The sequence below is a fragment of the Hyperolius riggenbachi genome, chromosome 2 (genome assembly GCF_040937935.1).
Source record: "Hyperolius riggenbachi isolate aHypRig1 chromosome 2, aHypRig1.pri, whole genome shotgun sequence".
Taxonomy (NCBI): Eukaryota; Metazoa; Chordata; class Amphibia; order Anura; family Hyperoliidae; genus Hyperolius; species Hyperolius riggenbachi.
The window spans coordinates 274,436,024-274,461,671 of record NC_090647.1 but is presented as its reverse complement, the minus strand read 5'-3'; the positions used below and the strand labels follow the sequence as shown (position 1 = coordinate 274,461,671).

Genomic DNA, 25,648 nt, shown 5'->3' with positions numbered 1-25,648 from the left:
TGTAATATACTTTAATACATACATATTTAAAAAGTTCAGTCCCTAAGGTAACTGTTTATTTAAATTTTTTTTATTGTATATATATTTTTTTGTTTACAAAAAAATTATGTGTACCTATTGGGGAGTGTGGGAGGTAATGGGCTACTTTTAAAAGTAAAAAAATGTCATTATCTGGATATTTTTATTTCCAGATGTAATTTTACTATTTGGCAGCTCACTTCTGCATGCGGAAAGTTCTTCTGCACAACGGAAGTAATGAGTGAATGGGGCGGAAGTAATGAGTGAATGGGACAGAAGGGGATTTGTAAAAGACAGAACCGTCTCGTTGACGGTGTCGGTATTCCATACGGGGACTTAGATCAATGAATGGGAACTTTGTTCCCATTCATTGATCTCCGGGATAACGGAAGGCGGCACAAGCGTGCGTGATCAGGCAGTGGGATCAGTGAAGCCTATCTGAACGGATGTATCCGTCCAGATAGAATTAAGTGGTTAAAGGAGTTATCAGGCATCTAGAATGAAAATAAGTGCTACTTACCCGGGGCTTCCTCCAGCCCCAAGCTCCAAGCATGTCCCTCGCTGCAGCTCTACGGTGAGCCGTTCACCGCCGCTGCCTCCCGGTCCCCGGTAATGACGTCAGGCCGACTGGAGGTCAGCCTGTACTGCGCCTGCACGAGCGACGCTGTCAATCACCACCACGCTGACCGGAGCGCCTGCGCAGGCGCTCCAGTCCACGTGGCGGTGATTGACATCAAGCAAGTGAGGGACATGCTGGGAGTTTGGGGCTGATTAAGGCCATATGTCCATCAGCTGAAGCTTAGCAGAAGATGGGTGTTGCAACAGGACAACCACCCAAAGAATAGAAGTAAATCAATAACAGAATGGCTTAAACATAAGAAAATACACCTTCTGTAGTGGTCCAGTCAAAGTCCTGACCTCAACCTGATTGAGATGCTGTGGCATGAACTCAAGAAAGCGATTTACACCAGACATCCCAAGAATATTGCTGAACTGAAACAGTTCTGTAAAGTGCAGGGCTGTGGAGTCGGTACAAAAATACTCCAACTCCAACTCAGACTCCTCGGTTTATGAAACCACAACTCCGAGTCAAACTCCGACTCTGGGTACCCAAAATGACTCTGACTCCTCGACTCTGACTCCTTAGTCTAATACTTAACAGGGCTGTGGATTTTGTACAGAAATCATCTGACCCTGACTTCCGACTCCTCAGTTTATGAAATCAATGACTCCGACTCCGGGTGCCCAAAATTGCTCCAACTCCGACTCCACAGCCCTAGTAAAGAGGAATGGTCACGAATTACTCCTGACCGTTGTGCACGTCTGATCTGCAACTACAGGAAAAGTTTTGTTGAAGTTATTGCTGCCAAAGGAGGTTCAACCAGTTATTACATTCAAGGGTTTACATACTTTTTCCGCCTGTGCTGGGAATGTTTACATGGTGTGTGTAACATCCACGGAAGCAGTGGCTGCGGGCACGCAGGGTGTCTCCGCAGCCGCCTCGCTTCCCTGCTCTGGGACTTTGCCCGTTCCTCTGGCGTCTAGTACGCCGAGAACGGGGTTGTCCATTGCTCATAGGGTTGCTGTATCGCGCGGGCGCGCGCGGAGACAGGACCTTTATGCGGGGAGGAGGCACGTCAGCGGACCGGCTGGTCGGCTGACGTCAGAGGAGACTCACGGCTCTCAGGATTGGCTGATTGGTGGTGGGCGCGGCCGTGGGGTCTCCTCTGCTTCAAAAGCCTTCAGTCTTCACTCGCAACCTGTCTGCTGTTGCGAATGCTTATGTGTTAGCGCTCAGACCTTAGATAGTATCCGGTGTGCTTTGATCTGGGAGGAAACCAGGGATTTCACACAAGACTAGGATTATTGTATTATTGTATATTTGATATTCTGTGTATGACTCTGGCTATCCTCTGACCCTGCTCTTGCTTATCGATTCTGTACTTCTGCCCATCTGACTCTGTTGCTGAACTCTGCCTGATATCTAACTACTCTCTTGCCTGTCGATTTTTGTACTGTACCTGTCCGCCTGTTACTGATCCTAGCCTGTCTGACCATTCTACTCACCAGTGAACCTTGTCACTGGTGAAGTGCTCTTTGCTAGTACTTATCAGCTCCTCTGGTGAGATCTAGTCCACTAATCTATTACTGTGTACTATAGTACCCACCAGCTCCTCTGGTGAGGTTTAGCAAAACTATTCAGTTACTGTACCAATAGTGCCCACCAGCTCCTCTGGTGAGGTCTAGTTAAACTATTCAGTTACTGTTGCACCAAGCACTATACACCTTGCTATTCTGCTAGCTATTCTTGCATTATTGGTGATTCTGCTGATCACCACATAATCAGGTATAGCGTCTGTATTATCGGTGATTCTGCAGATCACCACATAATCAGACGTCTGTGTTGCTACACCAATCGTTACAGAACAGCAGACCAAAATATTATGGAGACACTGTGCAATCGGGTTGAACTTTTGACCACGACCGTTAACGATCTCATCATAACGGTTAACATACAGCAGACTCAGATTGACCAGCTGGCTGAGACAGTTAACCGTCTTAAGGGTCCTAATGCACAAGTGTCCTCCCCTCCAGTTATTGAGCCCAGGATGCCCCGTCCCGAAAGATTCTCGGGGCATCTCTCTGATTTTCGAAATTTCAAGCACCGGTGCTTATCATATTTTGAGCTACAGCCAGTATCTTCAGGTACAGAGAGTCAAAGGGTTACATTTATAAAGACCTTATTAACTGGGGATTCCCAGTCTTGGGCCTACAGTCTCCCTGAGGGTAGTGAGGCTTTGGCCTTTGTTCAGGATTTTTTCAAATGGCAGTTATATATGACAATCCCGATTTGGCTACGACATCAGAGAGGAAACTTAAGACTCTCAGACAGGGGCATAGCTCTGTAGAAACGTACGCTGCTGAATTTATAAGGTGGGCGGTGTCAGCCAGATGGGGGCAGTATGCTCTTCTAGATTGTTTTTTGATGTGATTGTCTGATGCTGTAGCCGATTTAATGTTGGGTCACCCTGAGCCTAAGTCCTTGGATGAGGCCATATCCTTGGCAATCAAGATTGATCGGTGAGTTCGCTATCAAAAGCAGACTCGGGGTAAAGTCTCTGGATGAGCCAATGCAGATTGGACAGGCCAAACTCACTAAGGTCGAAAAGAACAGGAGACGTGCTGAGAGATTCTGTCTTTATTGCGCAGAGAAAGGGCATATAGTGTCAAATTGTCCCAGAAAGGCAGAAAACTCTATCGCCTATGTGTAGCCGAGGTACTACCCTAGGCGATCCAGTCTTACCTCTAAAAAACAATCGTTTACTTCTCCTGTGTTCTATTGCCTGGGAGGGTCAAGTTCATTCCACCCAGGCCTTTATAGACTCGGGTTCCGCAGTTAATGTGATGGCCTATGATTTTGCCGTTAAATTTGGTTTTCCTCTCCTTTCTGTGGGACGCCAGGTGGTGGTTACCGCAATGGACGATTCACCATTGCAGGGGAAACAGCCACTCACTCAGACTCCTGTGTTATGTCAGTTAGGAGTGTTGCATAAAGAACAAATACAGTTCCTGGTTCTCAAAATGTTCACCTCCACTGTTATTCTGGGTATGCCATGGCTAAAGAAACACTCCCCTCAGATTGACTGGAGTTCCAGACAATTATTAAGTTGGTCCTCCTATTGTCGTCATCATTGTTTGGAGAAAGTCACTATAGGCGCTACCGAGATTCAAGTAGAGGGGGTGTCTTCTCAGTCCTCTGACACCTCTGATATTGAGACCTGGAGGGATTGAGCATCGGTGCTGAGCCCTTTTCAGCAGGAGGTTCCCGAAGGGAAACCAAATGGGGTTCTCTTTGTGCCACTCCAGTTCAGATTCAAGATTCTACATGTTTTTCATGCCCATAAGAATGCAGATCACCCAGGGGTTGCCCGCATGCAGGAGTTGCTAGACAGATGTGTCTGGTGGCGCTCAATTGTTTCCGACTGTAAAGAGTTTGTTGGAACCTGTTCTGTCTGTGCCAGGAGTAAGTCATCTAGACGAGCTCCTGTGGGTACACTACAGTCACTACCGGTGCCTGAGCAGCCATGGACTCACCTGTCCATGGACTTTGTGGGTGAACTGCCCAGATCAGATGGGAAAACAGTCATATGGGTGGTAGTCGATAGGTTCAGTAAAATGCCCCCCCCCCCCCCCGTAGTAATTGATGGGGAACCCGAGTATGAGATAGAACAGATATTGGATTCTCGGCTGGTGCGTAACTCCATACAGTACCTAGTTCACTGGAGGGGGTATGGCCCGGAGGAGAGATCTTGGGTGCCGGGTTGTCGCATGCATGCAGAGGAACTTAGGGAAGAGTTTCATAGGTTGCATCCTGACAGACCTGGTGGACCGTGTCCGGAGGCCACGCCTCAAGGGGGGGGGGGGTACTGTAACATCCACGGAAGCAGCGGCTGCGGGCACGCAGGGTGTCTCCGCAGCCGCTTCCCTGCTCTGGGACTTTGCCCGTTCCTCTGGCGTCTAGTACGCCGGGGACGCGGTTGTCCATTGTTAATAGGGTTGCTGTATCGCGCGGGCGCGTGCGGAGACAGGACCTTTATGCGGGGAGGAGGCGCGTCAGCTGACTGGCTGGTCGGCTGACGTCAGAGGAGACTCACGGCTCTCAGGATTGGCTGATTGGTGGTGGGCGCGGCCGTGGGGTCTCCTCTGCTTCAAAAGCCTTCAGTCTTCACTCGCAACCTGTCTGCTGTTGCGAATGCTTATGTGTTAGCGCTCAGACCTTAGATAGTATCCGGTGTTTCTTTGATCTGGGAGGAAACCATGGATTTCACACAAGACTAGGATTATTGTATTATTGTATATTTGATATTCTATGTATGACTCTGGCTATCCTCTGACCCTGCTCTTGCTTATCGATTCTGTACATCTGCCCATCTGATATCTGTTGCTGAACTCTGCTTGATATCTCACTACTCTCTTGCCTGTTGATTTTGTACTGTACCTGCACGCCTGTTACTGATCCTAGCCTGTCTGACCATTCTACTCACCAGTGAACCCTGTCACTGGTGAAGTGCTCTTTGCTAGTACCCACCAGCTCCTCTGGTGAGGTTTAGCAAAACTATTCAGTTATTGTACCAATAGTGCCTACCAGCTCCTCTGGTGAGGTCTAGTTAAACTATTCAGTTACTGTTGCACCAAGCACTATACACCTTGCTATTCTGCTAGCTATACTTGCATTATTGGTGATTCTGCAGATCACCACATAATCAGGCATAGCGTCTGTATTATCGGTGATTCTGCAGATCACACATAATTAGACGTCTGTGTTGCTACACCAATCGCTACAGTGTGTTAAATAAAAACATGGAACCATTTATTTATTTGTGTGGTATTAATTTAAGCAGACTGTGTGTAATGATCTGCTCAGCTGCCTGTGCAGGCAGGCAGCTTTTTGACCATTGTTTAGGTTTGCATGCTGCAGGACTCTGGAAAGGAGAGCTTCTGTCAGTTTTGCAGCTTGTGCTTGCTGAGGAATTTGCATACGTTGTCATGAAAATTGCCTGGCCACATTCATTGGAGGCGTGTACTATGAGTACTATGTGTTTCCCACAATGCTTGGCTGGTCATAAGGATTCCTTCCTGTGAAACACTCCTGGAGGAGTGTCAGCCTTACTCTTTGTTTGAAGTTCAGCTTAGAGTAATTTCTGAAACTGTGCTAGGCAGGTTCCCCTAGTGCAGTTAGGATTGCTTATCTGTTTTGTTTGTTCTGTTGCGATTGTCCTGTCCCAGCGGTGGTCGACAGGAAATCGTTCTGATCTCTGTTCTTGGAGTATAGCTGGTGCAGCGGTTGCTACCAGCTATCTCTTCTGATCTGTCTCACTTGGATCGCACTAGCATCTTGCGCTAGCGCTGTGGATCCTTCTGTTCTGTCTCCTTGGATCGTGCTAGCCACTTTCCGCTAGTGCTGTGGATTCTTCTGTTCTGTCTCCCTGGATCGCACTAGCATCCTGCGCTAGTGCTGTGGATCCTTCTGTTCTGCTACTCTGTACCCGGATCGCACTAGCATCCTGCGCTAGTACTGTGGATCCTTCTGTTCTGTCTTCCTAGATCGCTCTAGCCACTTTCGCTAGTGCTGTGGATCCTATCTCTCGCTTGTCCCTGTTTTCGTGTATCTGTCTTGTCTGCTACGAATGCTTGCTGGAGGCTCTGTGAGGTAACCGTTAAGCAAGCGCTCGCGTCCTCTGTTACATGTTCGTCTGTCGATGGTTAGTTAGGCGTGCTTGTCTCTATTGTGCTTATCACGTGGAGACCGCGCATGAACGCGTGCACTGTTGCGAATGAGTGCGGTGTTCGCGTTCAGTTAGCTTTTGTTATTTTCCGTATCTCCTCATTGTATCATTTGCTGTGCCTTTGCTATCCTCGTATTCTGTTCTGATCTGCCTTGTGTCACTTTTGGCAATCGCCTTTCTTGCGGTTGCGTTTCTGTTTCGTATCTGCTGTTGTGTGTGCGCTGTCGCGGGGTGGCGACTAGATTGGCGCACACACACACAACCTGTCCCTTTGCTCGTTCTCATTCGCAATCGCTTCTCTTGCGATTGCGTTCTGCACTTCGTACAATTCCTGTCTGGCATCCGTGGAGGTACAGAGGATTGGTTCCTCTGCACTCCTCAGCGCCATCTGCCGACAGGAATTTCCCTCTACGGGTGCGTAGCACCTTTTGCTGGGTTCCTGCAATTATACGCTTGTGGAGGATTTCCGCCGTATCAAACAAACAAACACAGACAAACACAGAACATTTATATTGCGCTTTTCTCCTGGCGGACTCAAAGCGCCAGAGCTGCAGCCACTAGGACGCGCTCTATAGGCAGTAGCAGTGTTAGGGAGACTTGCCCAAGATCTCCTACTGAATAGGTGCAGGCTTACTGAACAGGCAGAGCCGAGATTCGAACCCAGGTCTCCTGTGTCAGAGGCAGAGCCCTTAACCATTACACTATCCAGCCACTGCACTGCACTGTATCAGCGCACGCGTTGTGCGCCGATCACGGAGAAAGTTCCACAATCGTTACACTGTGATTGTCTATTGTTGTGACTTAGATGAAGATCAGATCACATTTTATGACCAACTTGTGCAGAAATCCATATAACTCCAAAGGATTCAAATACTTTTTCTTGCTACTGTTTATTAGAATTGGTCATACATTGTATATTTATACAGATGCATTTGCTGGGTACTGAGGACTGAGTTTACTATATCAGAGTTTACTATAACAAGATTCTACTATATAGATCGATTAGGTGGGATAAGTAGTGATACAGTTATTGGTGAATGAAAGGGAAGAGCACTGACTGGTGAAAATTACTCTGGTCCATTAAGGTAAAATCCCTTGGGGGTGAAGTGATTAAATTGAATTACTGAAAAAATGAACTTTTGCACGATATTCTAATTTTTCGCGTTTCACCGGTAATACTCAATCAAAGAAAGTGATATGATATATTATGATTGTTTGTCTTTTTCTAAAGTTATGAGCTTTGGTCAGTGTCTACAATATAATAAGATCAGTGATATGTTATCTTTGTTTAACTATTAATGAAGAAAATCTGTGTGATAGGTCATGCTCTGCTGAAAATCCTTGCTACTTCTGAATTGCCTGTGTAAATCACTGGCCTTTCGTATCCTTGGCTCAGGTAAGGTATCTGTGGTGTGAATAGTGCATGTCATGCTGACGAGGAGGAGCTCTCTGTAAACAGCCAGGAACTGCAGAGAATTGCGTGTCCTTGGGGTATGATACAGGAGTAATGAGGGGAAGTATCTTTTCACAGGCTACACCAGATGCTAACAGCTCTATACTGGGAGGATTGAGGTAGGTGTGTGTGCGTGCGTGCAATCACATGCAGGTTTATTGTGGATAAAACAACATGTACGAATTACATGGCGAATATCATTCATTTCTGGATCTCTTCTATTTTTTTTACTTCTCACTTTGCAATGTATTGATTTATTTTCTTTCCCCCTACTACTTTTTTTTCTATCAAGTTTCTCTTAAGATGCCTACTGATCTTTTGCATGTAAACAGTACATAGCAGTATATTGCTTAGAATCCATCATTACAAAGATGGCTGGAGCACAGCTGCAGTAAACACTCCCGGATGTATGGTATGTCAGCTCTATAAACAGCATTTGGATAAGCTGTTTACTATTGCAAAGCATGGTGGGTTTTTGCACTGATAAGTGGAAGGTAGAGTGATGACATGGTCTGTGCTGATGTTCATGTCTTCGTAAAGTTTCCCCCCTTTGGCTCCAGACTTCTTGAATATGGATCATTTACTTGCGGAATCGAACCTGTTCCAAATGTCGACATTTCTGTCCAGAAATTCATATTGTTAGCTTTGCTGAAGTGCACTTAATTTTCTTCAGTGCTCCAGATTCTCCTGGCTCCTCCCTAGGAAATAATTATCTTTTCACTGACCTCTGCAAAAAAAGAGACACTTAGGGGCCTAATGATAAAATTGTGTACAGGCTTTTTGTTTGTTTAACAAATATTATATTAAAATTTGAAAAAGCCTGAAAAAAAGGCCCCACATATGTGAATCTAAAGGATGTTCCTCCTGACTTTGTCCAATCAGGAAGTATATATATCAGCAGTGGTCAGTCAACACATCTAGACAAAACAGAATTAATGATCTTCCCACCCCAGCCATGCCTAAACCTCCCAGATGTGCATGTCACTGTTAACCACACTACCATTCGCCCTACCTTTTAAGCCCGCTGTCTGAGTGTCACCCTGGACTCCGCATTCTCCTTCACTCCCCACATCCAAAACCTCACAAAGTCCCATAACTTCCACCTCCGTAACATCTGCAAGATCCGCCCTTTCCTGACCTCTGCCACCACCAAACTCCTCATCCATGCCCTCATAATTTCCCGCCTTGACTACTGCAATGCCCTTCTGTCTGGTCTTCCTATGACCCGAATTGCCCCGCTGCAGTCCATCATGAATGCGGCAGCCAGAATTATCCACTCCTCCCATCGCTCTACCACGGCGGCTCCCCTCTGTGAATCCCTCCACTGACTTCCTATCCAGTCCAGAATCAAGATACTGTGCCTGACTTACAAATCTGTCCACAAAACCTATACAACCTACATTTCCAATCTCACTCAGAGGTACACACCTAGCCGCTCACTCCGCTTCTCTAATGAACTTCGCCTGACTGCCCCCCGCACCACCCAATCCCATGCACTCCTCCAAGACTTCTCAAGAGCTGCACCAACACTATGGAACTTCCTACCTCCACCCATTAGGGAAGCCCCCTCCTTCAACATCTTCAAGAAGGCCCTCAAAACGAAAGTTTTTACTCTGGCCTACCACCCCTCACAAGTGCTGTAAACCTGCAGCTGAACTGTGGTCCCCTACCTTTCGTGTCCCTACCTCTCCCTCTAGATTGTAAGCCTTTGGGCAGGGTCCTCCTCCTTTTGGGTCCTACCTGATCATGCACCTGTGCAAACATGCTATGCATTTGAGTGAACTCAACTTGCCTAATCTCCATGCTCCCATCCAGTGACTGACTAAGCATTACCTTGTACTCAACCTAAACTAATGTCCAGCACTGTGTAATGTGTTGGTGCTTTATAAATATAATAAACACATAACCCGTTTCTATGGTTAGGTATAGTGTATTGCAGGAGACAGCTGCATTAGACAGTTTGCTGTAATGATCCAACAAATGGCAATTGGATTTAAATTGGGTTGAAACTCAAATGTAATATATAGTCTAAAGCATTAAAGTGTACCTGAGATGGGCGAAACAAAAAAAGTATACATACCCGGGGCTTCCACCAGCCCCCCTCAGGCCTATCACTTCTCGCCGTCTTCCCAGGCCACTTTGATCCTCCGCTAGGTGGCCTGGTACATCTGCCACATGGCTTCAATCGGCACAGATGCAGTCCGGCCATGCGTGCGACTTCAGCGATGTACCAGGCCATCCAGCCTCGATCGGAGCAGCCCAGGGAAACAGTGATGGAGTGATCAGTCTGCAGGGGGCTGGAGGAATCCCCAGGTATGTATACATATTTTTTTCTTGCCCCATCTGAGGTTTCCTTTCAATAAAGCTAATAGGAAAAAAAAAGATCTAAATGATTTTTAATACATAGGATAAAATATATAAATGGTTTGAAGCTACTGGTGGTGGTGTGTGTGTGTGTGTGTGTGGGGGGGTTTCTGTACTTACCCGGGGCTTCCTTAAGCCCCCTTGAGGCCGATTGGTGCCTCACTATCTCCCTGGGTGGCTCCTGTCCCTTCTAGACGGCCCGATAGCCTAGCCGAGTCGTGCTTCATCGCGCATACCTGCCCGCGCACGTGCCCCTGTAGCCAGGAGTGTTCTGTACCTGCCCATAATCGGTCAGGCTATCATGCTGTCCAGCAGGGGACAGGAGCCACCTGGGAAGCTGTTGAGGGACCAAGTGGTCTCTGGGTCACACTCCAGAAAGTAAAGGAACTGGATGCAATCACAAAGGTGGCCCCTAAGAAGATGGAGAAGACAGTGCCGGATAGGAGGAGGCACCCCAGATGTGTAAAACAATGGTATAGTGAGTGGAGTTACCGGTAAGTAATAAGAACAGTCTTAGCTCGTGTAAGGAGTTTTTGTCAATTATTTGTGTCAAATAATATTCTTAACCTCCTTACAAGAGGCAAGGCTGTTCTTATTACTTACCTCCACTCACTTTACCTTTTATACATCTGCGGGGCTTCCTCCCTTCCAGACTTTTGGCTTCAATTTTTATTAGAGATATTTATATTAATCATATTCTTTGTATAGGCACTGGTGTTATTTTTACTAAGATTGTATTATCGATGGGCACCTTAAGGCATCTCCAGGTGGGGATTTTTATAACCAGAACTGGATTTACTATGTAGGTTTCAATAATTTTTATTAAAGAATTTCAAATTATACATAAACAGTCACATTATGACATTAAATGTTTGATAATGCAGTTGACAGTATAGCATATAAGTTTACAGTTAAAGCTTACAGTACAAATAAATAAAAGTATATATAAAGTACAGTATACAGTGTAGTAGGGTAAGTAGTTGTGTGTTATACAGTCAACAGAGTATTTACAATAGTATTGGTGAGGTTGTTGTGTGTAATTCTTTGATTATTTCTGGTAGAATTTGCTCATATATAAAACATTTCTGTTTTGCTGGATTGGATTGTGTTCTATGTCTTCCAGACTCTATATTTGGTAGTTGAATCCTCAAAGCTTGTACCTTGATCCTAATACTTATGAAATTAGATCTTGAGTTGAACTTGGCTGTCTGAAAAATGGGGGAATGGACCACCCTACAGAGATTTCAGACAGTCCACTGTTCTGATTGGTGGAAAAGGGTAGGTATGGCACAAGCTCTAAAATAATCTGATCCATAGATAGAGTCCGGAGAGGTCATAGACAGATTCCAGTGTTGACCTCTGTATTGGTCAGGGGAGTTGTGAAGTATTGTGATATATTATGAATTACTATATATTCTTATTGTTTATTATGAGTAGTAATTACTTTGTTGCATTATATTCGTTTGGTTTGCTTTGTTTGTTTATTGGTAATACAAGATACCCTTCTATCTGGGATAGGAAGTAATATCCCTTTATTCCCAAAAAGAGGGCATCCACGTATATCAATCTAATCTAAAAGATATCTTATTGTTGGGGGTTGTATGTATTGTGACCTTCAGTCCTTATGGGACTATATCTTTAATAACATAGTAGCTATTAAATAATAACCGAACTGGAGTAATTTAGCTAAAAATAGCTAAATCTGCCAGTCTATAACAACAAAACCCAAATTAAACAAATAACAATAACCATATACGTTGGACAGTAACATTCCCAGGAATCATATGTATGATGTATTGAATTCTCAGATATATAAGATAAATATCCACAGGTTATCAGACATATGTCTCAAGACGTGCATTCCAGTATAATTATGGTATTTATTTATGTTGATATCTCTGTTATATTTTGTATTCCTTAGTAAGAGGACTTCGTAGATTCTCCAGAGTAGAGAGTATAGTTAGGGCATCTTAGAACTCGCTCAGGGTTGTCTCAGGGTATATAATGGACCATAAACCTGCTCTTCCCGAAAACGACTGAACATTGCCATTCCTAATGGCCCATGACTTTTCAGCCAATAGGTTAGCTTCAACAATTTTTAATATTTCGTCAATCTGGGGTACATATGTAGATTTCCAATTACTAGCAATTAGGTGTCTAGTAGTGATAAAAATATGATTCATTATTAGTCGTTCTTTGGGGGGCAGGTCCATAGTCCCAAGGTGCAAGAGGGACATAGAAGGGGGTATAGTTTCCAATGATACTGGGAGTTTTTTGAGGCAAGATTCTATGTCTTTCCACATCTTTCGAAGTTTGGGGCAGCTCCAGAATATATGTAGAAGAGAACCATTTTCATTACATCCTCTCCAGCAGAGGGGGGAGGCTTTATGATCAAACTTACTGATCTTTTCTGGTGACATATACCATTTCCACACACATTTAAGGAAACTTTCTTGGTGGTTAGTACAGTGTGAGGATTTCTTTAAAGATTTGTAGGCTAGTTCCCAGGCTTCCTGACTAATTTCGGTTTGTAGAAGCTCTTGCCAAGCTTTAAGTTGCCAAGTGGGTGCTTCATCTTTAAGTTCTAATGTTGTTTTGTATATAGTGGATGTGCCTTTCAGATTTGTTTTTTCAGGTAGAATTAGTTTTTTAATTTTTGGTGGGATAATTATTGGAGTTGGGGGGTGTCTGGCTAGGAATCTATGCACTTTAAGATAAGTTGGTTCATCGGTTTTGGAAATATTATATAGTTCGATCAAGTTTTCAAATGGCCTAATTTTAGAATCCACAAGCAAATCCTTTATGTCCATAATGCCGCAGGAAGTCCAGTTTTCGATTGTTGAGCTTATACCCTTAATAACAGCATTGAGTGTTGCCAGAGGAGTAGGCATCTCAACAGCTAGAGTATCTTTTTTATAGATTTTCAGCAATATTTTCCAGATTCTAAGCATATTGGCTGAAACTGGGTTTTTTGTATTTTGTTGGACCTTCCAAACTAATCTAGACAGAAGAAATAGCTTGTAGGATCCAGTAGCTAATTGTTCCTCTTCGATGGTGTACCACTGTTTTGAAGAGTCTCCTGACCAAACTGTTCTAGATTGTTCTATTATGATCGCTTGATAATATTTTTCAAGGTCTGGGGTACCAAAACCAAGTTTAGAGATAGGGAGCGTTAATATTTTGTTTGAAAATCTTGAATGTTTGTTTAACAAGATGAATTTATTGAGTAATTTTTGTAGGCTAATGAAAAATTGTTGGGGTATTCTAATGGGGAGATTTCTAAATAAATAGAGGAGTTGTGGGAGTATCATCATCTTAAAGGCGTTTACTCTGCCTATCCAGGAAAATTCTAATTTATTGAGGTTTTCTAGCTGTGATTTTAGTTTGGATAACCAAGGTTGGTAGTTTTCTCTAAATAGTTGGGCTACTGTGGGGGTAATCTGGATACCCAGATATTTTACAGATTTGTCTGTCCAGGTGAATTGACATCGCTTCTTTAGTTTGTCTATCGTGGCTTTGGGTACATGACAGGGAAGGATAATTGTTTTCGTATGGTTCAGTTTGTAAAATGAAATCTTTGAGAAGTGTTCTAATTCCTTATTTAAATTGGGGAGGGAAGTAAGGGGTTTCTGTAAATAGAGAAGTATGTCGTCGGCGTATAGGCCTAGTTTAGTGTTTGATGATTTAAGGGGTACACCGTGGATTGAGGGATTATCTCTTATTTTCTGGGCTAAAGGTTCTAATGTTAAGATGAATATCAAGGGTGAAAGGGGACAACCTTGGCGAGTTCCGTTAGTGATATTGAAGGAAGAAGAAGTGGAGCCTGAGGAAGATACTCTTGCAGATGGTTGACCATATAATGCAGATATAGCTTTGTGTAAAAATTCTGACATACCAAACTTTGACAAAACTTTCGAGATGTATACCCAATTGACTCTGTCGAACGCCTTCTCAGCGTCCAAGGAGACGAAGAGAGTAGGCGTCCGACAGAGTCTAAGTTCATGCAACAAAGCAAGTACCTTCCTAGTATCATCATTAGTCGATCTCCCCTTAACAAATCCCACTTGATCAGGGTGGATTAACTGTGGAATCAGGGGGGCAAGCCTATTCGCAATGACTCTAGCATAGATCTTGATGTCAGTGTTGAGGAGCGATATAGGCCTGTAATTTCCAGGATCCGTAGGGTCTTTCCCCGCTTTGGGGATTGTAGTTATTATGGCTGAAAGGTTTTCCTTGGGGAAGGCACCAAGGGTTGCTACCTCATTGAACATTTCAGTAAGAGGTTTGACTAAAGTATCACTAAATTTTTGGTAGTATGCATTAGTGAAGCCATCGACCCCTGGTGCCTTATCCTTTTTTAAAGTTTTAATGGCAAGTTGTACTTCCTGCTGGTGGAAAGGTACTCCTGTGTATTTTTTCTCAAATTCAGATAAGGCTGGTAGTTTGACTTTTTCCAAGTATTTATCAATTTCCATTGGAGAGGGGACGTGAGTGTTTGGATCTGTTTGAAGGTTATATAAGGTCTCATAGTATGAGGCGAGGGCTTCTACTATATCTTGTGGGTGATATACTAGATTCTTAGTTTGGGGGTGTTTTATTTTTATGATGCGTTGGTATATTCTACGGCCTTTAATCTTTCTTGGATTTACTATGTAAATAGCCTGCTTATTGGGTTGTAAAAGATTACCGCCTTCATCTGGGTCAAATCCAAAAATAATGGAAATTGCTGAACATTTTGTAATTCTAACATTTGTGTGATTGTCCTCTTATACAGTAATAGACAGTGAGAGCTAAAATACTCTAGCTGTACTTCAGTTGTTCAAAATGAAAAAGAAAGAAAACGCTTGCTGTGTGTAAGGAAACGCGGAGAAGCCGCCATCTCTCGAGGTGAGGCGGCTGTTTCCGCGTCCAGCATGGCGTCACAACGCGGAAAAAACGCCGCGTGCCGCATAGGCAGTGCGGCGGAATCCGCATCAGAGGCGGCCCCCGCACTAGATACATTGCATGACAGTACTGGTGTGGCTGGGACTGATAGTCCACCAAGATTCAGACTTACACGCGCGCGAGCAGAGAGGCAGAGTTTAAATAGCAGTTAGAAGGGTGTCGGCTGACCAGCTGGGTCAGCTGACAAATTCCACTGCTCTCATTGGACCAGCAATTAGGGAGGTCCTGGAAAGGTCCTAGAGTATATATACTGCTGGTTGTTCACTTGCTCTTTGTCTGGCGTGCGATCACATACGTGGGAGCACCCAGATCCGTAGTCAGATCCTGAAGTGTGCCGGGACCAGCTGGAGCTGTAATCCTACACTTAGCTAGATATTTGATAGCTAAAGTACTAGTTTGATTGTGATTATATGTTATGACTTTTGCCTGCCTCGACTATCCTCCTGAACTCTGACCTTGTACCTCGATATTTCTGATACTCTGTTGCCGAACCTCGGCTCGTTCCTAGACTCTGTTTCTGCCTCCTGATTTTGTACCCCGATATATCTGATACCCCGTTGCCGAACCCTGCCTGTACTTTGACTCCGCCTTTGCCTACTGTATTTGTACTTTATCTGTCCGTGTGTGTACGACCTGGCTTGTCTGACCTCGAGAACCGACCTCACGATTGGAGGCGGTTCCCAGTCCTGTTAGTGACACTTCTTCCTGAGTGTCACTCTCGGACTTTCCTTCCTACTGTCAGTCTGACTCCTCCCGTCTTGGAGAGCTCAGGTCTGCGGAAGGAATCCGTGCAGTTCTCCTTGCTGCACTGAGGCCTAGGCCTCCTAGTGTTACTGTTACACCAAAACACTACACTCTACTCAGGCGAACAGAGGTTAGTTTGTATATCGGATTATCGGTGAGACTGCAGATCACTTATAATCTGGTATATATCTGTATTTCCGGCGATACTGCAGATCACCGGTAATCAGATACTCTCTGCGCCCACCGATCGTTACAGAACGCCAGACCAAAAAATGCAAATGGACGCACACACTGACCGTCTGGGCGCACTTGCCACTTCGGTGGAAAACATCAACCAAGTGCTGGGTAGCCACAAGACTATGATTGATGTCCTATCAGGCTCTGTGCGAACCCTCCAGACGTCAGTTGATTCAGTGCGATCCCCTCCTAGTGCTGACATACGTATGCCCGTACCAGATAAATTTTCCGGCCACAAGTCTGACTTCCGGAATTTTCAGAGTAGAGTGTTATCGTACTTCGAGTTGAGACCCCGATCCTCGGGGACTGAGACCCAACGGGTCACCTTTATTAAAACTTTACTGACTGGTGACTCCCAGTCATGGGCATACAACCTGCCTCCTACCGATACTGCTCTGACCTCGGTAGAGGAATTCTTTAAGGCCATGGCCGTAATTTACGACGACCCTGATCTTGCGGCAACCTCTGAGCGGAAGCTCAAACTTTTGCGGCAAGACAGGGGTTCAGTCGAGGATTACGCGGCTGAATTTCGCAGATGGTCAGTCACGGCCAGATTTGATAATTTTGCCCTCATGGATTACTTCTTGTCTGGGTTGTCGGAGGAGGTCTCCGATTTAATGCTAACCTTGCCCGAGCCCAGGACAGTCGATGAGGCCATCACATCGGCCATTCGAGTCGACCGTCGATTACGCCATCAGAGGCAGATTCGGGGCAGTCACCGTGCCAGGGTAACATCATATGTGGCACCCTCCGCTGCACCCTTAGTAACGCCACCTCCGTCTGTCTCATCTCCTCCGGCCTTGCCTCCACCCGAACCAATGCAGATTGGTTGTTCGAAATTGACCCAGGTGGAGCGAAGGCGGAGAATGATGGATCAACTGCCCGAACAAGTCGGGGAACGAATTTGCCTAGGAGTAGTGGGGGGTGACACCCTAGGCACGCCACTTGCACCCCTTAAAGAAAAGAAATTGCTTCTCCCTTGTACAGTTACATGGGAGAAGAAATCTGTGGCCACTGAGGCTTTTATTGACTCAGGCTCAGCGGCCAATTTTATGAACTTTAAGTTTGCTCAGGAGTTGGGTATTCCGCTCACTCCTGTGACACCCCCCATTCAGGTCACGGCAGTAGACGATTCCCCTCTACAACGGAATCATGCTCTGTCACAGACCCCGGAGGTGAAGGTCACCATAGGGGCACTGCATGGGGAACAATTATCGTTTTTTGTATTGCACATGTCTACCTCAACTATTATCCTAGGCATGCCGTGGTTACAACTTCATTCACCTCAAATAGACTGGGCCACGGGTCAGTTAACCACTTGGTCACCTCGTTGTTTTCAGCGGTGTTTGGGGAAGTTGACCTTGGGGCAAACCAGATTTCAGGTGGAAGGGGTACCAGATCAGTATTCTGAATTTTCCGATGTGTTCTGTCCCAAGGCAGCTGATAAATTGCCCCCACATCGTCCTTTCGATTGTCCCATTGATCTCCGTTCAGGTTGTGTTCCCCCCCGGGATCACTTGTACAATCTGTCAGGGCCCGAAAAATTGGCCATGCAGGAGTACATCCGTGAAAATTTGGCCAAGGGTTTCATTCGCCCGTCCCGGTCACCTGCTGGAGCAGGGTTCTTTTTTGTCAAAAAGAAAGACGGAGGCTTGCGACCCTGCATCGATTATCGCGGTCTCAACAAGATTACTATAAAGAATCGCTATCCGTTGCCACTGATAGATAATTTGTTCACTCAGGTTACTGACGCTAAGATTTTTTCTAAGCTAGATTTGCGGGGCGCGTACAATTTGATACGTATAAGAAGGGGCGATGAGTGGAAGACGGCCTTTAATACACCAGACGGGCATTATGAGTACCTGGTGATGCCCTTCGGGTTATGTAATGCTCCGGCCGTTTTTCAGGAACTCATTAACGAGGTATTCCGGGAGGTGTTGGGGAAATTTGTACTAGTTTATCTTGATGATATTCTTATCTTCTCCAACAACCTCACTGAACATAGAAACCATGTGAGGTTTGTGTTAAATCAGTTAAGGCAGAACTCGTTATACGCAAAGCTTGAGAAGTGCATCTTCGAAGTAACATCTGTTGCGTTCTTGGGGTACATAATTTCCACCACAGGCCTGTCTATGGATCCTGCCAAGGTCTCCGCTGTTCTGGAGTGGCCACAGCCGGTTGGGTTGAAATCCCTTCAGCGCTTTCTTGGCTTCGCCAACTACTATAGACGGTTTATAAAGGGGTACTCCACTGTCATTGCTCCCCTTACCTGCCTCACTAAGAAGGGGGCGGATACCACTCACTGGTCTCCTGAGGCTTTACATGCTTTTGCCACCCTGAAGGGCCTATTCTGTTCAGCACCCATCCTCAGACATGTGGATGCCTCTTTCCCATTCATTGTGGAGGTAGATGCCTCGGAGGTTGGGGTGGGGGCTGTTCTGTCACAGCGGTCAGGCTTGCAGGGTAGAATGCACCCGTGTGCGTATTTCTCTCGCAGGTTCTCCCCTGCAGAGAGGAATTACGATATTGGAAACAGGGAGCTCTTGGCCATCAAATTGGCTTTCGAGGAATGGCGACACTGGTTAGAGGGAGCTGAACATACCATCACGGTTTACACCGATCACAAAAACCTAGAGTACATCGAGGGGGCTAAGAGGTTGAGCCCTCGCCAGGCTCGATGGTCGTTGTTCTTCTCCAGGTTTACTTTCATTATTACGTACACCCCAGGGAGCAAGAATGTTAAGGCGGATGCTCTATCCAGATGTTTTGAGTCAGAGACAGCACAGCCCTCCATTCCAGAGACCATTATTCCCCAGAAATTAATACTGGCAGCCACTGAAACTTGGGAGGATTGGAGGGAGACATTGGCTCCCTTTCAGCAAGACATTCCGGAAGGGAAGCCCGCAGGGGTCCTGTTTGTTCCTCTGCCTTTTCGCCTGCAGGTTCTTGAGATGTTTCATGCACATAAGAACGCAGGGCATCCTGGGGCATCCAGGACACAGGATTTGATAGCCAGATGCGCCTGGTGGCCTTCCTTGGCAGCGGATTGTAAGGAATACGTAGAAGAGTGTTTGATATGTGCCAAGAGTAAACCCTCCCGGCTGGCACCTGTCGGTACGTTGCAGCCTTTGCCCACCCCGAATGAGCCGTGGACCCACCTGTCCATGGATTTTGTGGGCGAGCTTCCCAGGTCTGAAGGTATGGCGGTCATTTGGGTGATAGTCGACCGTTTTAGTAAGATGGCCCACTTTGTGCCTTTGAAAGGACTCCCCTCGGCTCAGGAATTGGCCGAGTTGTTTATCACTCATGTCTTCCGTTTACATGGCATTCCCGAAGACATAGTTTCAGACAGGGGAGTCCAATTCGTCTCACGGTTTCGGAAAGCTTTTGGCCACCTCATGGGCATAAAGCTATCTTTTTCATCGGGCTATCACCCACAGACCAACGGCCAGACTGAGAGAATAAATCAGTCTTTAGAGCAATTTTTAAGGTGTTATGTGGCAGAGGCGCAGGACGATTGGGTCAGATTTCTGCCCTTCGCAGAATTTGCCCAGAATAATTTAAAAAACTCGTCCTCCGGATTCTCTCCCTTTCAGGTGGTGACGGGGAGATCACCCAAATTTTCCCCATTACCTATAGCCTCCACTCCTTTCCCAGCCCTGGAGGCCTGGCAAAAGTCATTGAAGGACCTTTGGGGGACGGTTAGAAGTAACCTGGAGAAGGCCTTTTTGAGTCAGAAGGGTCAAGCTGACAAAAGACGGTCGCTGGAGTGGAAGTTCCGACCAGGAGACTTGGTCTGGGTGTCCACACGTCACTTGACCCTAAGACAACCTTCGAATAAGCTTGGTCCCAGGTTTGTGGGTCCATTCCCGGTTGTCAGGAAAGTCAATGATGTTACTTACACCGTTGATCTTCCCTCTAACATGCGGGGGGTGAGGTCTTTCCACGTGTCCCTTCTTAAGCCAGCAGTCCAGGTGGGTCCCACTCCTCCTCCTCCTGTCTTGGTAGATGCCCAACACGAATATGAGGTGGAGAAGATTCTAGATTCACGCTCTGTACAAAACTCGGTACAATACCTCGTGCACTGGAAAGGGTATGGCATTGAGGAGAGGCAATGGGTACCGGGGACGCGCATGCATGCAGACGAATTAAAAAGGGAGTTTCATGCCTTACACCCCGAGAAACCTGGTGGGAGTTGTCCGGAGTCCACTCCTCGGGGGGGGGGGGTACTGTAAGGAAACGCGGAGAAGCCGCCATCTCTCGAGGTGAGGCGGCTGTTTCCGCGTCCAGCATGGCGTCACAACGCGGAAAAAACGCCGCGTGCCGCATAGGCAGTGCGGCGGAATCCGCATCAGAGGCGGCCCCCGCACTAGATACATTGCATGACAGTACTGGTGTGGCTGGGACTGATAGTCCACCAAGATTCAGACTTACACGCGCGCGAGCAGAGAGGCAGAGTTTAAATAGCAGTTAGAAGGGTGTCGGCTGACCAGCTGGGTCAGCTGACAAATTCCACTGCTCTCATTGGACCAGCAATTAGGGAGGTCCTGGAAAGGTCCTAGAGTATATATACTGCTGGTTGTTCACTTGCTCTTTGTCTGGCGTGCGATCACATACGTGGGAGCACCCAGATCCGTAGTCAGATCCTGAAGTGTGCCGGGACCAGCTGGAGCTGTAATCCTACACTTAGCTAGATATTTGATAGCTAAAGTACTAGTTTGATTGTGATTATATGTTATGACTTTTGCCTGCCTCGACTATCCTCCTGAACTCTGACCTTGTACCTCGATATTTCTGATACTCTGTTGCCGAACCTCGGCTCGTTCCTAGACTCTGTTTCTGCCTCCTGATTTTGTACCCCGATATATCTGATACCCCGTTGCCGAACCCTGCCTGTACTTTGACTCCGCCTTTGCCTACTGTATTTGTACTTTATCTGTCCGTGTGTGTACGACCTGGCTTGTCTGACCTCGAGAACCGACCTCACGATTGGAGGCGGTTCCCAGTCCTGTTAGTGACACTTCTTCCTGAGTGTCACTCTCGGACTTTCCTTCCTACTGTCAGTCTGACTCCTCCCGTCTTGGAGAGCTCAGGTCTGCGGAAGGAATCCGTGCAGTTCTCCTTGCTGCACTGAGGCCTAGGCCTCCTAGTGTTACTGTTACACCAAAACACTACACTCTACTCAGGCGAACAGAGGTTAGTTTGTATATCGGATTATCGGTGAGACTGCAGATCACTTATAATCTGGTATATATCTGTATTTCCGGCGATACTGCAGATCACCGGTAATCAGATACTCTCTGCGCCCACCGATCGTTACACTGTGTACATTGCATGGAGCTGCAGTTGTACTGTACAAGCACTTTTTCACAGACCTCTTGGCAACCCTCAATATGATCTGCTATGGCCAAGATGATGGTGGGAACCCTAACCACATCGTAGCAAACAATTGTAAAAAAATTTAAAAACTCCAGTTCAGATTTGTTGGATTACTTTTGCTGTCCTCACTGAGATACTGCAGAAGTCCAAATAAATAATCTTGAAGCTGGTTCAAAGCATGTTTATGTGATGCTACTGCTCATATGTGTAAGTATGCAGGGGTGGGGGAGGAGTCACTGAGCTATAGTAGCTACTTTATCCTGAGGAGAGGGGGCTGGCTACCCTATCCTGGGGACGGGGAGAGGGGGTGCTTCTGATTACTTTATACTGGGTGGGGAGGGAAGGGGACTCATCTGCTACTTTATCCTGGCTAGGGAGGGGGGAAGGAGGCTGGCTACCTTATCCTGGGAAGGAAGGGGGGAGCTCATCTGGGTACTTTATCCTGGGAAGAGGGGGGAGAGAGGGCTCATCTGTCTTCTTATCCTGTGGAGGGAAGTACATCTGGATAATATACTGGGGGGAGGTACAGGGGCACATCTGGCTACTACTAGGGAGGGAGGGGACATATCTGGCTTCTTACCCTGGGTAGGAAGAGCACAACTGCCTTCTATACTGGGGAGGGGGAGCACATCTGGCTACTAAACTGGCAGTAGGGGGCACATCTGGTTACTATACTGTGGGGGATAAAGGGACTGAGGTACCGGGACAAGGTCCTCTAGCACCCAAGGCTGAGACACCAAAGTGCGCCCCTCCATCACTCCACCCCAGCCATCACACAACGATTGTTATTTGACTAAGAGGCACCCCAGGGCCCCCAACACCTTAATCTCTAGTTATCTGGCTTGTAGTCACTTCCATGTATCTCCTTTTCTTATTACTTTCTGCTTCAAACACAATTAGGAATGACAGCTGAATGAATTGTGCGCCCCCTCCTACACTGCGCCCTGAGGCTGGAGCCTCTCCAGCCTATGCCTCGGCCCGGCCCTGCTGGCTACTACTGGGAAGGGAGGGGGGAATTAGGGAGCACACCTGGCTAATACACTAAGGAGGCAGGCACATCTGGCTATTATACTGGGGAGGGGGCTATCTAATACTTTATGCTGGCATATCTGGCTATTGTACTGGGGGCAAGTTTGCTACCTATACTGGGGTGGGCACACTTTGGAACCTTCTCCTCAAGTGCTGAAGAACCTTGTTCTGGCCCTGATCTAACCTGCTGCCCAAAGGCTAGGTATACATTTAAGGCTTTCCTTGGCTGAAACAATAGTTCTTAATTGCTCCAAGTGGAAATCTTAAGGGGCCCATACACTCAGCCGATTTTTGGGCGATCGATTGGTCGATTGCAAATCGATTGACCAATCGACCGATTTGCGGCCGATTTCGATCGATTTCAATCAATCTGGCAGGCTGGAAAATCTAGGTCGATCTGTTGATATTGCTTATCATTTTGCATTGGCCCTAATGGAAATCTGATGGCAAAAATATGCCATCAGATCGACTTTCAATAGATTTCAAATTGAAATCTATTGGAAATCTGTTCCTAGTAAAAAATGTTCCTAAACACATCAGATAGATCAGAAATCTATCTGATGATCTATCTGCTGCTAATCTAACGAGTGTATGGCCACCTTTAAGTATCTCCCAGTTGTAATTATCCTATTTCGTTGTGGGACATTTAAAGAAAATGCGTACGAGTGAAATCTCTGCCGGGAGACTTGGGCGCAGAATACAGCCGCTATACGGCTTAGCCTGCTCCTGCACAAATCCCAGCGTTAATTACTGTTCCCCCTCCAGGTCCATGTGGATAGTGGGGGAATTATGTGGTTCTGCTTCCAGCTATTGCTGGCAGCCGAATTAGTGTTTTAAAAGTAACTTCAGCTCCGTCTTCTGACGGCACCAAAGTTACTCACTGTGCGCCGCTATAACCGCAATTCCTATTACGGTCTATGGTGGCGCTGGCTGCGCCCAAATCTCCTGCACTGGATTCAACGTGCTCGAAAGAAAATATGAAGGTTATAGGTCTCCCACCTTCTATCTTCATAGAGCAGACTGTGCTACTTAGCCAGAAGTCATACAGTGACCCTTATTCAATTCACTTCTCCTACATTTTCTCCTTGGTGATATTTTCACTATTTATCAATAAAATTACTACAATATAATATAATAATTTTGATAGTTTTTCACCTATTTTTTGGTACTAAGCATATGTGCTCAAATACCTCCCCCCTTGATGTATTTAGCGGACAGCCATACAGACTAACTTACTGAATACAAGCTTTACGTATATGCAGGGATGATCACAGATCTGCAAATTGTTCCGAGTTGATGCAAATTTATGCAATTTTTTTATGTAAATGGTTTAAATTGATTGGTCCGTTTTCAAACTGCATACATTTGCATAACAATTTGCATAATTTCGGAACAATTTGCGTCTCATTGATCGGGATGATCAATGAGACGCAAATTGTTCCGAAATTATGCAAAAACAGCTCTTATAAGTAGGGATTGCTTATAAGAGCTGTAACAGTCAGTATATAATTTACTGTAGTATTTCACATTACATTTACTCAGTAGCTTACATCATAGTACTGAAAGAATAGAAGATTGTAGAGAAAGCGGGTGTGTTAGGTAGGAATTTGATCCTCATTGTTCCTCACTAAGATAACTGATCCCTATATTAAACTCCATATGTTTGCTAAGCAGGTATCTTACAATGACGGAAATATACATAAGACACATAATCCAGGTGCTGCAACTTGCTTTTCAACTTTTTTTTTTTTTTTTTTTTTTATTTGAATAAATGAAGTTAATTGCACCTTTTATTTTGTTAGAGTACACCATGATGAAACAAATTGTTGACAGGAGCCGGAAGGCCTTTGCCACTGGAAAGACGCGCTCGTTGGACTTCCGAGTACAGCAGCTTAAAGCTTTCAGAAGGATGTTGACTGAAAATGATGCCGAGTTCAGGAAGGCCTTAAAAGAAGACTTGCACAAGGTTTGTGCCCTTTTTTTAGCGTTAATGAGTTACTGACTGATCCAGGTGTTATGTTAATCTTTTTGCTGCTATTCTAAAGGTGTGTACACACATTTGACTGATGCGCCTGCCGGGAATTGGGACCAATCTCCTAGGCGACATTGCTGGGCCGGCCTGTACAGACGCAGAGTCAGCTGTGTAGCTGCTAATGTGTTCTCTTTCTATGCAGGAGGAGTCAGAGGGATGGCAGAGCGGTGCTTTCGTTGACATCACACGGCTGACAGGGGAACAGAGTGCACAAAGGAGTTGGCTGTCGCCCGGCTAAGTTCATCCGCTGGGCGGTGGTCGGGGGCCTCTGTTAACACACACCTGACTATCTGCTGAAGCAGTAGTTATTGGCCGCCTCTGCCGACTTTAGCCATGCGTGTGTACGAGGCTTTACAATGCCAGTGTTTGGCTGCCTGTCACTCTCAGTTAATGACTCGGAACAAGCGTTAACAGTACTAAATGGAGATGCATACAAAGAAGAAAAGTGGTTTGACACTGCGATCCTGATTCCAATTAAAAGAGCTTTATTGTGCTTGGCTCCTCTGCATGTATTAACAAATCGTTAAATCAGCATGTTATTAAAAATTCACATACCCGTTGGAGGATGAATCAGGCTGTGGGGCAATGTGGGAGCGACGGCCTGACTAATGTCCGTTTCGCTCTATGGCGCCACATATGCCTCTAAAGACGCTGTAAGAGTGAAACAGACGTTAGGCGGGACCATCGCTTACACATTGCCCCACAGCCTGATTCATCCTCCAATGGGTAAGTGACTTTTTAATAACATGCTGATTAAGCGATTTGTTATACATGCAGAGGAGCCAAGCTCAATAAAGCTCTTTTAATTGGAATCAGGAACGCAGTGCCAAACCATTTTTCTTCTTTGTATGCATCATATGGACTAACTTTCTGGCTTAGAGCACACGTGTCCAGGCATGTATTTTATACCCATATGATTGGAACCAGGTTTGATGGGTGATAGTTGAAGCACGCAGCTGTAGTACATGTTGCTATTTTCCCCATTGTTTGCACATATGTAAATGGAGTTGTGGTTCTTTGATGTACCTCCATTATAATTTTTGCGAGGTATATAAATTGTTGATTTGGCATAAGCCATAGCAACACAATAATAATTTTCAGATGGAACAATAGCGCAGTTTAAGGTATATTTAATGTAAATAAGACAGGTTCATACATATA

General features: G+C 45.7%; 1 protein-coding gene across 3 annotated transcripts in view; it reads left to right on the top strand.

Annotated features, from left to right (window-relative positions):
• The window catches only part of LOC137546363 (aldehyde dehydrogenase family 3 member A2-like), a 104,617-nt gene that overhangs the window by 5,478 nt on the left and 73,491 nt on the right, over positions 1 to 25,648 (top strand). Inside the window, exons 1-2 of one of the 3 annotated variants that reach the window (XM_068268719.1) lie at positions 7,649 to 7,701; positions 24,258 to 24,421. In XM_068268719.1, coding sequence (XP_068124820.1) covers positions 24,266 to 24,421 — 156 coding nt within the window. In that variant the 5' untranslated portion in view covers positions 7,649 to 7,701; positions 24,258 to 24,265. Of the gene's footprint in view, positions 1 to 7,648; positions 7,702 to 7,750; positions 7,878 to 24,257; positions 24,422 to 25,648 lie in introns of those variants that run through there. The other 2 variants (XM_068268717.1, XM_068268718.1) reach the window with 2 other exon arrangements.